Raw genomic sequence first — 15034 nt, forward strand, 5'->3', positions numbered from 1 at the left:
CATCTTTCTCCGTCTGCACTTTTTCATGATGAAAGAGCTCCCAGCGATCACTATGTGGAGGTGGAAATAGGGTTTGGTAGTAGCGCAGTTGGAGTTAGTTCAATAGGCGTTTGTCAGGTTTTATGCTCCATCGTGGGTACCAATCCACATTTCGCGCTGGGACCTATATTACCCTTTGACCGACCGAAAGGATATTTGCCACCATATATAGTGGGTAGATCATGCAAGGCGTTTGGACTTCTAGAGAATTTCTATGCTGCTACTCAAAAGGCTAATCCCAAAAAAGTCTGGCGGAGTCAATGGGCAGTGCGAGTTACATGCTCATGCGGTTTTCGATACCGAAGGCGTGGCTGCTCTACCGAGAAGAATGTAGAGGAAAATTTGGCAGACCAAGGACTGACATCAGACTATAGCACTATAAGTACGAAAAGAGGGGAGAAGCAGCTCCCGAAATACCTAACTACAGGAAGTAAGGAGGAGCGTTTCTTTTGGATTTTACTATATAAAGGTTGGTCCTTCATCTCTTCCTAGCTCAAAATTTTTTTCACATCCATGACTCTCCCTAACCATCAGGAAGAGAAAACTCAAACAATGAAAACCACCCTTTGAACATGATTCGGGAAGCTCACATTTCAGATAATTCATCTCGTCTTTCCAGTCCTCTCTGATATCATCAGATCAGCCGAAAAGTGCCATGAAATAATGCTAAAAGGAAAACTTAACATACATAAAAAACAATCTACTAACATCACGTTAAATCGGATACAATCCAAAATGAAGGATTTTACAAAACAAGAAGAGATAAAACGAGAAAATAAGTTGTTAACTGCCCAGACTTAAATACAGGCCATAAAAACTTGCAGGAGAGATCAAGGTCACATTCTCCCCCACTATCGGGACTTGGAATGCTTAACTTTGATCGGATTCGACCCCAGACGTGGTGGAACAAGGAGTAAAATAGATAGATAACAAAAACTATTTAACTTTCAATGGTTTCTAGATAAGTGCGAAATAAAGATACAACCTTCTCGTCAATATCTTTCTTATAGGAAGATAAGGACGTGGTAAACGATTTTCAGCAGTGATTTTCTAATTGTTTGCTTGAGAAAACACGAGAAATGCACCCTCCCCAAATTACAACCCTTGGGTGGTGAATATGCATCGTCTTCCTGGGGCTGGCAATCAAAACGTAGTTAGCATGTTAATGTCAAAAGTACAAGGTATCTTTTTTCATCTAATCTGAAGCAATATCGTTTGATGTTTCCACCGATTCCACTCGACCCGGAATAAACTGAAAAAATAATTTTCCTTATCTCCTGGAAATTGTTGAAAGCAATTCACGCTAAGAACCCTTGTGGTCTGTTATTGGTCCTTTGGGTTTCCCGAAGCAAATAGAAAACATCCCCAAATCGAGACCGAGGACAAGCTCCGCAGTTCACATCGCTTGAAGGTCAACAATGAAATATCAATTTATCACGGCGCAAACTTTCCAATTTGTTCTTTATTCGGAGTACAGATGTTCACCCCATTTATTACACGAATATTTGGAGGAAAATTCGCTTTCTGAACTTTCTATGGTCACATTTTCAATGTCATTGTCGTCATTTCCATTCATTTTCATTAGTTAAAAGATTTTGGGAAGACTTTCTCCGCAATCTTCTGAACTGTAAGCACAACCAACAAATCTGTGGAAGAGTTTCTGGAGTATCTGGAAATAAAATTCAATTAGACAACAACGAAACTTTCGGGAATAACAATAGACTAAGATAACCGAAACAATTCTGCAATGGAAAATTGTATTAGAATCTTTTGGAAGTTCTTGGGCCGAGGAAGGGATGTAATGCATTCAAACCCTCCAAAGGGTATCATGCCGGGATTTGAAAACGAAAATTAGCAGACATTATTTCATGGAATAATTTCATGTTTGAATTGTTTTCCCAGAGAAAAAGGACACTGCGACTTGAATTATGAACGAATTGATTGAAATGTTCACCGCGATGGAACGGTTAATCGGAAAATATCCATTTTCAAGAGGAAAATCACTGGAGCGAACTTTATCTTCCGGGATTTTCCGCCTTAGCCTAGAAACAGGCATCAAAAAAATATAATTCTGAATGAGTTGACTATGAATTCATTAAAGTGCTTTTCCGAGTTTTTCTCCGTGCGAATATCACTTTTTTTTTCCGAAAATAACTTGAGCATAGGTCTGCGACACACACACCTACATACACTTGGTACTCTACTACGGCAACGTAACATGTGCATGGATGAGTGGAAATTCTTTACCAGAGGACAACCATAGAGTTTGGTGGCGGCGGCAACAGCAACACAGAATAATTCGCTGCGAAAATTCTTTGGCATTATCCCAAATTATGATTCCCATTGAACTGCCGTCACGCTCGTTTCGGGGTCCTTGGACGTACTCAGCCGAGAAAAAACTATGTAGACAGTCGAGGATGCTCGGAAGAAATGCAAGACACAATTTTTGCAATGCCATTCTCAAAACGACATGAAATCTCTGAGTAAGAATGTCGCGACTAGACAGACGAAAAATTATTTTTCCTTTTCGTCATTATGGGGAAAAGCGACATTTTTTCGTGTTTTTCACGCTGTGGAGAAAATTTTTTTGCATGGGAATTTGCGTAATTTGAATAAATCTATTTGCATTTTTAGAAGAGCGGAACTTCTTATGCATGAGCATGGAGGCATGACGAATAAAATAAAATGTATCTAAAAAGATATTCTGGTTCACCTAAAGATAAGAAATTGGTCCTACCTTTAGGTCACAGGTCACAGGTGACAGTAGAGGCAAACAAGAGACATTTAGCCCATCCACAGTATCAAAATCGAAATAGCCCCTGTCTGCGCTTCCATTGAATATCCCTCAAAGAAATCTAGGGTTCGAATCGTTGTTCTAGCGCTACCAGAATCGTTCGTCAGCCATCCTGAGATAGACGGTTCAATTGCATAGCCATGGATTTGCCAACTCCTCTGAGCGATTTATCCAATACCACTGCCACTTTCTTTTCAATGCGGGTATCTGACAAATGCGCTAATGAAGTTTTCTTTTTGGTTCAGGGAGCCTCAGTTACCCTGTGGTCTTTCCCATGCATCTCCCTCTTTTGGCCTTTAGAATGCCTTCAGTATGACGTGCCACCTTGCTCTATGTGGTTTCGCTCTCCAACAAGGGCTCAATAATGGTGTTCGGAGACACTTGGCGCTCTTTGATCATCTGTTGATGGGCCCTCACCTTTTAAAGAAGAAAAAGGTGAAGAAGGAATCACCCACCACATCATTCCAGTAAATGCAGTCGGACGACCGTGATTTCCTGATTGTGTTTAAGTCAAACTGACAATACTCGTGTCCTTTAATCAACTGGGTTAGGTAATAGAGAACCTCACGGTGTTTTCGATTGAACCACAGCCCCACGTCTTTGAAAAGATGCGTGATCAATATACCTCTCGATTATTTTTCCCAGGACTGCTGTCATGCTCTGAGAGTGCGGACTCTGTCTTCACAAGCTACGGCTTCCCTATTTCGCTTACGCCTCCTGAGGCATGTAAACCTCCCTTCTACAGCCTAAAGAGCGATCGGAATAATTTGTGCTATCAGCATGGCTGGTGGCTCCAAGACGGTACGTTGGGCAAATGTAACTCAGAAAGCTACTCGTCGTTATACTTGCGCTAGGCTGCTGAGGATACCAACCCACCCTTCGGACCAGTAAAGGAGGACCTTCTGAAGTGGGTAAGGAACCTGAGGCATTGGCCATCAGCCAGCAAATCGCAAACATTCTACCTGCAGTCACGTCTGCAGTGTTGATTTGACCAGAATCAAACCTGATCTTAATGTCTATCACGATCCCAAGGTGTTTCACAGCCGCCTGCGAGAAGACTTAACCAACCTGAATTAGACGACGGTCGGAATCCTCTCTTTGATCAGAACGACCACTTCGGTTTCCTCCGGAACTAAGGACAATTCAAGCTCAGTCATCCATTTGCTGACTCACTGCATTCACTACTCCCAGGATGCGTTAAGCTTATTTGACCATATGTACAGTGACCAGTGCCGCAAGTTCATCCGCGTATGTAACCAGACGTTGACTCGTTGCAGAATATAGTATGCGACATTCCAAAATTTTGGACAAAAGATAAATTTTTAAGCACTTCCTCCCAATTTGACTCTTATTGTATATTGCCTTTCTCTCGTCTCGTAGAACATGGTGCTGCATCTAAATAGTCCTTCAACATACGCGAAAGGCAGTTTGGAATATGGAAGCAATTTTTCGTCACCTCGCATAGTTGATGGAGTTTCTTACGTCTGGTATCGGAAGGACTAACACTTGTCGATGGCGATTGTGTGCCTCAACCAGTCTCACCGCTTGGACCGCCTCTTTGATCACATCAATTGTCGCCTACCCCGCTGTTCGATGATTTTTCAAGCAGTGTCGAAGATACTGATGGAACGGTACGCTGACAGCCCCTGGATTGTTTTTGCTTATCAGTACGAACCTCGCAATCTTTCAGAGGGAAAGAAAAACACCCATTGTCAAATATGAGTTAAATGTGCTGAGCCCAGCTTATATTTTAACACAAATTTTAGCACATTCCCTGAGAATACCGTCCGCTCCTGGTGTATTTTGTTCTTCATGGACAAGACCGCATATTCTAGTTCCTTTATAGTGAAGAGTGGCATTCCTCTGTACTCTTCTCTGATCAACATCATCAGCTCGGGTGTCAGGACGATTTTTCCCATCTTCACAGACTGATTTTGGAAGGTATTTGCCGGACATCAGAACATTGGTAGGAACCAGCTGTCGCTTCGAAGAAAATTGACCGGTGCTCACTAGACAGAAAATTTTCAAATATCACCGATCGCTGCCGCAAAGATATGTTTCAGTGGATGGCAGGTGGAAGTAGTGCAGAAGATGCGAAATGGATTGTCACATCAGCAAGGATTGTGGAGCGGTCCCATATTGCTGCAGGCAAAGGGAAGGAGGGTGTGGACCATCGGCAATTGTAGGAGCAGGTACCCAGAATGTGATAGAGCCCTCAACGCAAATGGACGATGAGGTTGATAGAAATCAACTTCATCCACTTCCAGGCGGCGCAGGAGTTACTGATTTTGAGCCAAGTCAAGGTGGTGGCATTTGGGTTGGTCAGGGTAAGCAGGAAGTAATCGAGCACCCGAAGGAAGTCTTCATCAGGGTGATGGTGAATGGAATTCACTTATTCAGAATATATGCTCTACTTAGGACTACATCTGACGACTATAAGCAAATGCTGAGTGATTTTGTTTTGGATGGAAGAAGATGCTGGTCGATAATCATAGGAGGTTATTTTGATGCATAGGCTCTTAAATGGGACAGCCGGACAAGTAACGTGAGAGGACATTTGCATCTGTTTCCCCGTAGACAACCCAACTACTGGTGGGATAACGATATTGCAAGTTTGCGAGCCACATGTTCTGTGCAAGGAGGCTTTACAAAAGACTTAAGGAAAAACCCAGTGGCAAAAATCGAGAGGACACGCATAGACAACTGCTAGGCTGCTTAAAAGAAGCGAGACACAGAAGTAGAAGGGATTGCTTCAAACAGTTGTGCGAAGATGCCGATATAAACCTTTAGGTTGGGTTATCATTTAGGATAGTGAGGGATCCTAAGTTCACATCCACTGGATGCTGAACCGGACCAAATGGAGAGCGACTTACTCTCACTTTTTTTGGTCCACAGAACCCTCGCTTGGGGCATGGCACCTAAGCATTTAAAAATAGGGACCGGTCCAACATCAAGTGGATGTGACCTTAGGATCCCTCACTATCCTAAACAGAAATTTAGCTTTAGCCTAGCTTAGGCTCAAACTATTGTCGGTTTCACTTGTTTTTGCGAATATATAAAGGAGCGTTTTTTCATCTGTTGCCACTTACGGTCACGCTGCTCCCAGGGCAGAGGTGAGGCAGCGCCTGATGAGTTGCCTCTGCCCTGGAAGGAACCGTTAGTCCCTATCTTTAGGTTGGGGCTTACAGGGTAATAATGGGAGGATCAACCCTGACGAATTTTCGGGAAAATTGTTGACATCATAAAGATAGCGTGGGCAAACGGTGGCCTAGGTCAGCGAGTGCAGCATACCTCCTGTTACCGAGGAGGAGCTACGAGAAATATGTGGTAGGATGGGTGAAAATAAGGCACTAGATTCTGGTCGCATCCCTAACAGAGCTTTGAAGCTGACGGTGCAGGCAAGGCCCGACCTTTTTTCCAACACCTTTAAGGGGTCCCTAAAGGAAAGAATAATCCCTGTTCAACAAGCCACATGGAGATCCATCTATCATATGGTTTTCGATTTGCCAGCTGGATACAATGGAAAAATTGATGGCGAGAATCATCTACACTGTAATTCACTCTGTAACTCTTCGTCAAAAGCGGCAATGGCCTGTCGCTGCGCCAGTTTGGGTTTTGAAGCCCCCACTCTAATCACTCTTCGGAGAAGGCAATAAGCACGATGGTAGACTTGGCAAACGATACACTGGAATTAGATGAATTCTGTGTGACGTTGGCACTGGATATTGCATTCAATTTTGCGAATTGGGATCGAATTGAAGGTGCTTTGTCCTCCAGTTCGCAAAATTATAATATAAAGTGCTTCTGTCCACTATATGCCGGTAGTGCCAACGCTCAAAGCAGCTTTTTGATCCAGCTGATATTTATTTTCCCGCTTTGAGAATTTGGCTCGTTGTCTTCGCAGGGACGGTGACAATGGTCAAAGGTTTTCCTCGTGAGTTGACAGATGAAGCTTCCACGTTAGGGTTGCCCCCATCTGGATCATCCCTTTTATGAAGCTTTCTTCACCTTTGTTTTTTGGGAGACAATTCTGATCTCTTATTTCATGGATGTATATGGCTTCCGCTTTCGTGCCTAAAATGCTGTGGACTGTTTCCTAGAAAGTATTTTTCCTGTCAGTCTTCGACCGAAGTACGGCAAAAATACAGTTGGTTCAAGTCTGCCAGATAGGTTTAACGTTCTTCTCGAAGAGATTTCGCGAAAGATCTTTTTTCGTTCGACTTGATGACAGCTTGCCTCTTTTCTTTTCCTTTCTTGTTGATGTTCTCGTAGTAGTTGACCTCGACTTTATTATAGTGGAGTCACTACCGTTGCTATCCAATTTACGCTGTTTTTGTTTTTTTTTTTGCGCTGCTTTATCTATCACCGTGGAATTTTTGTTGTTCTGTCCTGGGCGGCAGATCTACACTGTTTTCTTCTCGCCCCTTCTTATCAATTGTCCCTAGTGGACTGGGGGCACCATGTTTTCCGCAGCTAGGGACTTCAATAGCGATTTGCTATTACTCAGCTCCTTTTTGGCGGTCTTTTATGTGTTTCACAGCTATGTAATAAGGTCCAGTAGCTCTTCTATCTTCATTATGCCGTTTACAATATTCGATGGGATATTTCGCTGCATCTGTTTCATTTTCCGAAACCATCCTAAACTTTTTGAGTAGATTGAAGTCCGTCCTCTCCGGTGAGATGACTTGCATTTCCGTCTAGTTAGTGACTACTTGATCATCAGGGAGGGAACCGAGTCTTTTCTCGTGGCCCTCTTTCCAACCTTAAACTCGGTTGCATCTTCCCTTTTTAGTAAAAAGCTGTAACCATAATGACGGAGAGTAGCACTCCCTTCAAAATGTCGGCTATTGCCGGTAGAGTCGTCGCAATAGTTATTGCTGCTATTGTTGTTGTTGCCATTGGGGCATGAGTCCCAGTTGGAAGCGGCTATTCCCGCTAGAAGCTGGGACCGCCTGAAATAAACTCCTTGATTGTCCATGGAGAAGGGGAGGGCAGCCATGGTTTGACACAAATCCTTGTACGAATTTGTCCGGGATCAGATGCTAGTCAAGAGGCCAGCTAAACTTAACTTACACTGTCAATTTATTGGTATCATAACTTTAAACGTACTTTCAGTCCTGTCAAGGTTATTATTGTTATGGGGGCAGCAGTGACATTTACCTGAAAACCGTTTGCATAAGTTGGCGCAGTATGGTAAAAGAAGGCCACAAACTGTCACTTCATATGCAACCAATTCCGCGTTGTTTGCCAAGTCATAAGTCCGTATCATGCCGGACCGTCATCGTTATTGTCACTTACGTTAATTCACTACCAGGCCAACTGGTCACCTGGGGATACCAACTGGGAGGTGTGATTCGATTTGATTTAGAAATAAATAAGGATAATTTCTTCCTTGTTATAGGAAGCGACCAAAAGGCAAAGAACTCGAGGTATATATTATATACAAGATTGCCTGTGGTATGAAGCGTAAGGCAAAAAACTACCGTCGGTAATTCTTGAGCAGAATATGAACTTAAAATCTTCAACAAATTCTAGGTCACTTTTAAATCCTTCCTCACTAAGTACACTGGATATTGTAGTTGAAAATTAGAATTATCAAAATTTGCTTAGTTCCAGGGGATTCCTCCAAAAATTCATAAAATTTGATACTGAATTGCTGAGCTATTGCTGACTACACAGATTAGCCCCAGAATAAACATAAACTTACCTGACATAACGCATGATCCTAGGAGCAATAGTGAGAACCATGAAAAGCCGCGTCCATTGACCTTCATTGTTCATTGGCACTTCCAACTTGATGTCTTTTCTTCTTCTATGGAATCCAGTTTGCATTAAATAAAATGACCGCAATGGTCCGACACGTCCTTGTAGCAATAACTCCGACAAAATTGCGCCCTAATTCTCGTCCTTGGATAGGCCATTTAACCTACACCAGGCAGTCCTGATTCTTTTATCGACTATTAGTATCACTCCAGAAGAAAAGCGACACATTTTCTTTTAATACACTTATTTCTGATCATAGCCACGATTATGTTCCTTTGATGCCCATGTGAATAGCGGGACGAACTGAGAGTAACAAATGGTCCTGAAAACAAGAGAAAGGAAAAGGATAATTGATAGAAATGGAATGTTTCGTAAAGTGCTCGCATGAATCAGTGGAAGGCACTTATGTATACGTTCTAGTTCTAAGTGTACATATGTCTTTCGTATAACAATGGCACAATTAAATATTTTCTTGCTCTATGTGCTCCTGAATGTGTGGGTTCTAAGGACGCCCGAGAGTGGATAAGATTAAAAACGATGTTATCGACAGCTATCGAGGATGCCATGAAATGGATTTTGATAAAGTGTAACCAATAGCAACACGTTATTTGTCGATGGAATTACTAATTAATTTGAACGATAGCTTAGAGTGGTTTCATCTAAACTGGAGATTTTATATTGAGGTTCACAGTAACTTTACGGAACAAGGAGGACTCATGACTAGTCAAAGGCTGTGAGCTGAACGTAGCAACACAGCAGCATAATTATGAATTCAGGCGACAATTGAAATAGTGATTCTCGGTAAATTAATGAATTTGCGAAATTTCTAATCCGTGATTATAATCTAATCGAAAAGTTCGTCAATCAATTACCAAGGTTCACCACGTATTGAATTTTAAAGGTCGGATTTAATTGGCATTTTAACTCAGACAATACTGAACAGCAAAAAGAATGACCCTTTTATTGTTTATACTTTATAACCTGAATGACATTTTCGACGACCTTTCGATGAAATCACAGAATATCTATTTAATATCCTCGCGACATAACCAACGTTTTCATTCCATTGTGGCGCCACATCGACCCGGGTGCGGAGGTGTCGGTTCTCCCATCGAAACATGTTGATATCGCAGAACTTACGATTGGTTTCCACGAACTTCTCTCTCATCCGCACTTACGGCTACAGGCAGGTGGACATGAGGCTCGGATTGCGCCGAACATATTCGTGGCGATTCGCTTGAGCAGACATCAGCACCCCCATTTTGGGTACAGACTTCCTGTGCCACTATTGGCTGCTGGTAGACCTGCAGAACAAAGCCTTGGTAGATCCTGCAATCTCTTTAAATTCGTCATGAAAACATTTTCACCTGCGCTAACGACACTCTTTCCATTGTTTTCGAGGACATTGCCGACCATCGCATTTGCGCACTCCTCCGAAAATATCGCAACATCACTACTGAAAGTGGTTTCCCCCAGCCAGTTAAGCACAATGTGCAGCATCACATCAACAGTACTAGCTCCCCGATCTTCTCAAAGGTGCGTCCTCCATCACCCCAGAAACTAGAGTTTGAAGATCTTATGAAACAGGGTATTTGCAGAACTTCCAATAGCTATTGGTCATCTCGATTCCATTTGGTCCCTAAGTCAAACGGCGAATTGAGGCCCTGTGGAGATTATAGGCGTCTGAATGCTCAGACAATCCCCGAACGGTACCGTGTTGCACTCATCCATGACTTTACGCATTCAGTAACAAACTGCCGTGTTTTCACAACCAAGCCATATCACGAAATCCCTGTTGCCCTCGAAAAGATACCGAAAACGGCTATCTGCACGCCCTTCGGAGTCTTCCAGCCCACCAGGATGACTCCTCGCTTGTGTAACTTCCACGCAGACATTTCAAAAATTGATCCACTCCTGTCCTATGAAACTTAAACTTCTGCTTCGTTTGTATGAATGACGTTTTGGTCGTTCCTTCTTCCGAATCTGAGCATTTTTCACGTCCCCTAACTTTGAAAAATGCAAATTCCTACAAAAGCAGGTGGAATTTCTCAGGCACATGATTACCGCTGACGAAATCGAACCAGACCCACAGAAAGTTGAAGCGATGAAACCATGGTGAAAGATCTGCGAAGGTTCTTGGGCATATTAAACAACTATCGTCGTTTTTTGCCCAGGGCCACTCATCACCAAACGATTCTCAATGCTTACTTGTCTGAGCCCAAAACCAAAAACTTTCGCGAGATTGCGTGGTCTACTGAGGCTGCCCAGGCGTTTGAAACCATCCTCGAGTAGATGCACCCCTAACTATTTTCGTCGATGCCTTAAATACAGCGGTAGGCACCAACGGGTGAATCAGACCTGGAAACCGTGATCGATTCTCGTAAGGAATTCTCGCGGTGCACGATCTTGCGTACCCAGGCATCATGACGACGAACCGATTAGTCACTGGAAAATACTTCTAGGCCGTCCATGAACAAGGACGGAATCGCTTGGGCCTGACAGTGCATCGCGTGCCTGAAGTGCAAAATCAAAAAGTACGTAAGACAGGAAGTAGGCAAATTACCTAGGTCAACCAAGCGCTTCCTCACCATTTACCTCGACATCATTGGCCCTTTGCGATACTCGCATGGATACAAGTATTACCTTACAATCATCGACAGGTTAACATGGTGGTATGCAGCGATTTTTCTAAAAGACGTTACTGCACAATCATGTACCAAAGACCTCTGTCGAGGGTGGATTCCACGCTTTGATATACCAATTGTAATTATCACGGATCAGGCAATGCAGTTTGAGGCTACTCTTTTCTCAGAGTTAGGCAAACTCCTTGGTTTCAAACGTCACAGGGCTACTGTATACCATCTGCAATACAATGGGATGGTGGAACGTTAGCACCGGACGCTAAAGGCCGCCTTAATGACTTACGACCATCCCTCGTAGTTATAGTCCTTGCCCTTCGTCCTCCTACTCACAGAGAGGAATCTACGGCCAGCCCAGCGAAGATGGTGTACGGAGAGAGTCTGAGACTCCCCGCCAACCCTGTGCTGGATATCACAGCAGGGTTAAGTGATTCCAGCGTGCTGCGCCTGCTCAGGGATCTGGTTTCGAAACTGCGGCTAACTCCACCGTCTCGATACACGACACCGGAAGTCAACATTCCTAGGGACCTTGAGATAAATTCACAGGTCGTCATTAGGATGGACGCTCGTCGGAGGCCACTACACCCGGAGCAACGGAGAAATCGTTAAATACTTTATATGAGTATATTTTCAGCCAGCCATTTCCAAGCACCTCAAAACCCTGGAAATGGTTCAAAAGCAAGGAAATTGAGTGCCGTTTGAGTTAAAGCCGAGGGACCTTAAACAGGGTTTAATTGAGAACAACTACTTCAAAAGCAACGACGGAAGGGATTTTTACATGGTGTCGTGACTGGAGACCAAAAATGGCTTCATTATGAGAATAACAAACGCAAAACGAATCATAGGATTTGCCCAAGGCTCCAAGATTATGCTTCGTGCTTGGTGGGATCAGCTCGGAATACTTATCATCGAACAACCAAAACTGATTGAAACCATTACAGGCGGACGATATCGAATTCAACTGATGTACGTGAGACGTGCATTGAAGGAAAAATGACCTCAGTTCGAGGAAAGACACGACAAAATGATTTTGCTAAATGCAAATGCTCGCCATCTTTTCCAGAATACTTTTGCGGAGGCATAGGTCTGCTTTTTCATATATATTAGGCGTATAACTTTCAATTGGTGGACCTCGGCGCGAAACCGGGATGTCTGGAGTTCCTTATTAAGGCACCGTTGCACCGTTGATGATCACGACTTGAACTTTGATTCCGCGTTTTTTTTTTCTTAAAATTTAAGGCTTTTTTGTCCGTCGCTGGCCATGACTTTTTCCCATTTATCTAGAAGCAAACGAATGCCACGTCGAAAGAACACGTCATCCTTTGTGGCCATGCATGAATCAATACAATTTTTTACTTCACCGTAAGAACTGAAATTCTGATCTGCCATCACATGGAGCAGCGTTTTCAAGCACGGTTTCACCGGTCGTTCTACACGGGGCGGTACCATCAGACACTTTGGTGTGAGTCTATGACACGCAGAAAAATGGCTATCGAGGATGATCACATCATTTTATGTAACGTCCTGGCGGAAGGCGGAATCTTTTTGGCAAGATAGAAACAGAGCTCAAACGGTTTCTTCATTAGTGAACAATTTTTAAAATGATTAAAGGGCTGCATCCCTCACTGCAGCTTGACTTTGCTACAGATTGCGATGAGTCTGCCATTCAACCACTCGTCAATCACCCAGTTTGCCACCCTTAGGATCGCAGATTCTTCAGTTTGGAAAACCGTTGCATATCGTCCCAAAGGGAAACCCCATTTCTCGTTTTTATTAGAGGTAGGAAGGAAGACTTCTAACACTGACACCATGTTACTTCATACATCCCACAGGATTCGTATTTTAATTGGCAATCCCAGAAGGATCCTAGTCTGATTTTGGATTGGTGAAAGGTTAACAATCGGTGGATCCTTGCATACAAAGGGGCCATTTTATATAAATGAAAGTTGGTCGAATTTTCCGGTCGGGCATCCTAAATTCTAGATTATCTAGCGGTATGCCTCTAATACTTTTTCCACCCGTTTAATTGAATACGGCAATTTAGTTCTTCCTCTTTAGCGTTTTACCGGGTCGAGTCGTCTAGAAGGAAGACGGGTCCCCTACCCTGACAGGAGACAGGTACCCATGTAAAACCACAGACACGTAATAGTCAGCGCAACTGTTGTCGATGAAGCAATAAAACGAATAACATCAACCACAGGTCCTGACGACATCGCATCTAAGCTCAAGAGGGCGAAGTGTTGGGACCCAGCATTGTGGCTTTGATCAACTCTGAAATTATGATATCTGCGCTCGATATGGGGTTGCACCGATCATGGTAAAATTGCACGAGGGGCGTCTTCGAAGGTATGGTTGCGTAATTCGATGTTAAAAATCCAAAAAGTCGACCGGAATAACGGTGGCTTGGTATCCTGGATGGTGATTTGAAAGGCTTGCAACTGCGTCCAGAACAGACCATTGGTAGAACAAAATGGTCCAACTGACCGAGATGAACCGATCTCGCTTGTAAATGGGACAAAGCCTGAAGAAAAAGAAGAAGATAGCTGCATGTCAGGAGCCAGTAGTAGGTTTTGAACCTTTCTCTAGATATAAAACCATTCATTATGGAAATGGCATATTTCTGCAGGAACAAATAAACATGACGATAAGGCAGCTACTCGCTAACACTAAAGTGGTAGCAATTTGCCACCCTGTTCTCTCAAAATAACAAACCAACAGATAAGAGAGGAGATAGAAATGAGAGCCGATTGCCGGTAATACACACGAACATCATCACAAAACTAGTAGTTAAACAAGCCGGGAAACCGGAAGCTGCACGCTTCAGGTATGAAAGGTTTCGTGTATTTCCTTCAAATTTGGCAGTATTATGCTCTATAGCCTATATTATTGCAAATGTTGATGGTTCTAGGATAAAACTGAGGGCGGTTCCCAGTGAATTTCTGGAAAATGTACTCATAATAAATATGGTAAGATACTAGTACTAAGTTTATTTAAACAGGAATCGGTTTGTAGAATATTTTGAGGTCTAGATACCGTGCGCATGGACCACCATATATATTTTCAGATATTTGAATTCAGCAGTTTTCAAGAACGGGTCCTTGAAGTAACTGTTGTCAAGACTAATATCTGCTTTGCGAAGTACTAATCGAGATCTTTTATTTGATACCCCACATGACTATATACGGTGCAAAAAAAGTACACCCCCTTTTGCATGAATGGGGACCCCCCTTAAAATTATGCATGCAGCGAGATTCACAAGTCCTACCTTTCTACCCACCACCCCTACCCTACCTACCAACCCATTTTTCAATAGGATTAACAATTTCTGAGATTTAAGATGTGAAAGATAGACAGACGAACGGACAAGATGTCCGTCGTAACCCGTCGTAAACCGATTTTAATAAGGTTTTGTTTTACACCAAACCTTAGAAAAATATTGATTATTGGCAAGCTTCTTTGAAAATACTCCTTAAGCCTTAGGCAGTATCCACTTCTCTTTCTGAATGAAAACCAACTTGTCTTTTGTATCCTCGATCTGAAATTGAAAATCTGAAAATAGTAAATGTAACCCAAGAACTGCATCTTTCTTGTTTACCAGCTGCGCCCATAAACTTGCTTCCTAAGAAGGGCAATCATCTTCCTAGAGCCTATCCAGGCTCGTATTATGTAAAGACGAGAGATGGAGGAAAATGCCTATAATTTAATATCTTGAGCGCTTTGGTAAAAGAAAATGAAATGCAGGATATTCGTATTTTGAGGCACATCATCAGCAACGTGACAATTTGCCCCAAATCGGACC

The 15034-nt window shown here is 42.9% G+C and overlaps 1 protein-coding gene across 2 annotated transcripts in view; it reads right to left on the reverse strand.

The window, feature by feature from the left end:
• LOC119658290 overlaps positions 1 to 15034 on the reverse strand; it is a 180062-nt gene that overhangs the window by 84028 nt on the left and 81000 nt on the right. For both annotated transcript variants that reach the window (XM_038065586.1, XM_038065585.1), the window contains exon 3: positions 8541 to 8918. In XM_038065586.1, the coding sequence (XP_037921514.1) occupies positions 8541 to 8607 (67 nt within the window). In that variant the 5' untranslated portion in view covers positions 8608 to 8918. The remainder of the gene's footprint in view (positions 1 to 8540; positions 8919 to 15034) is intronic.

Source organism: Hermetia illucens, chromosome 5 (assembly GCF_905115235.1).
Source record: "Hermetia illucens chromosome 5, iHerIll2.2.curated.20191125, whole genome shotgun sequence".
In the NCBI taxonomy this organism is placed as follows: domain Eukaryota; kingdom Metazoa; phylum Arthropoda; class Insecta; order Diptera; family Stratiomyidae; genus Hermetia; species Hermetia illucens.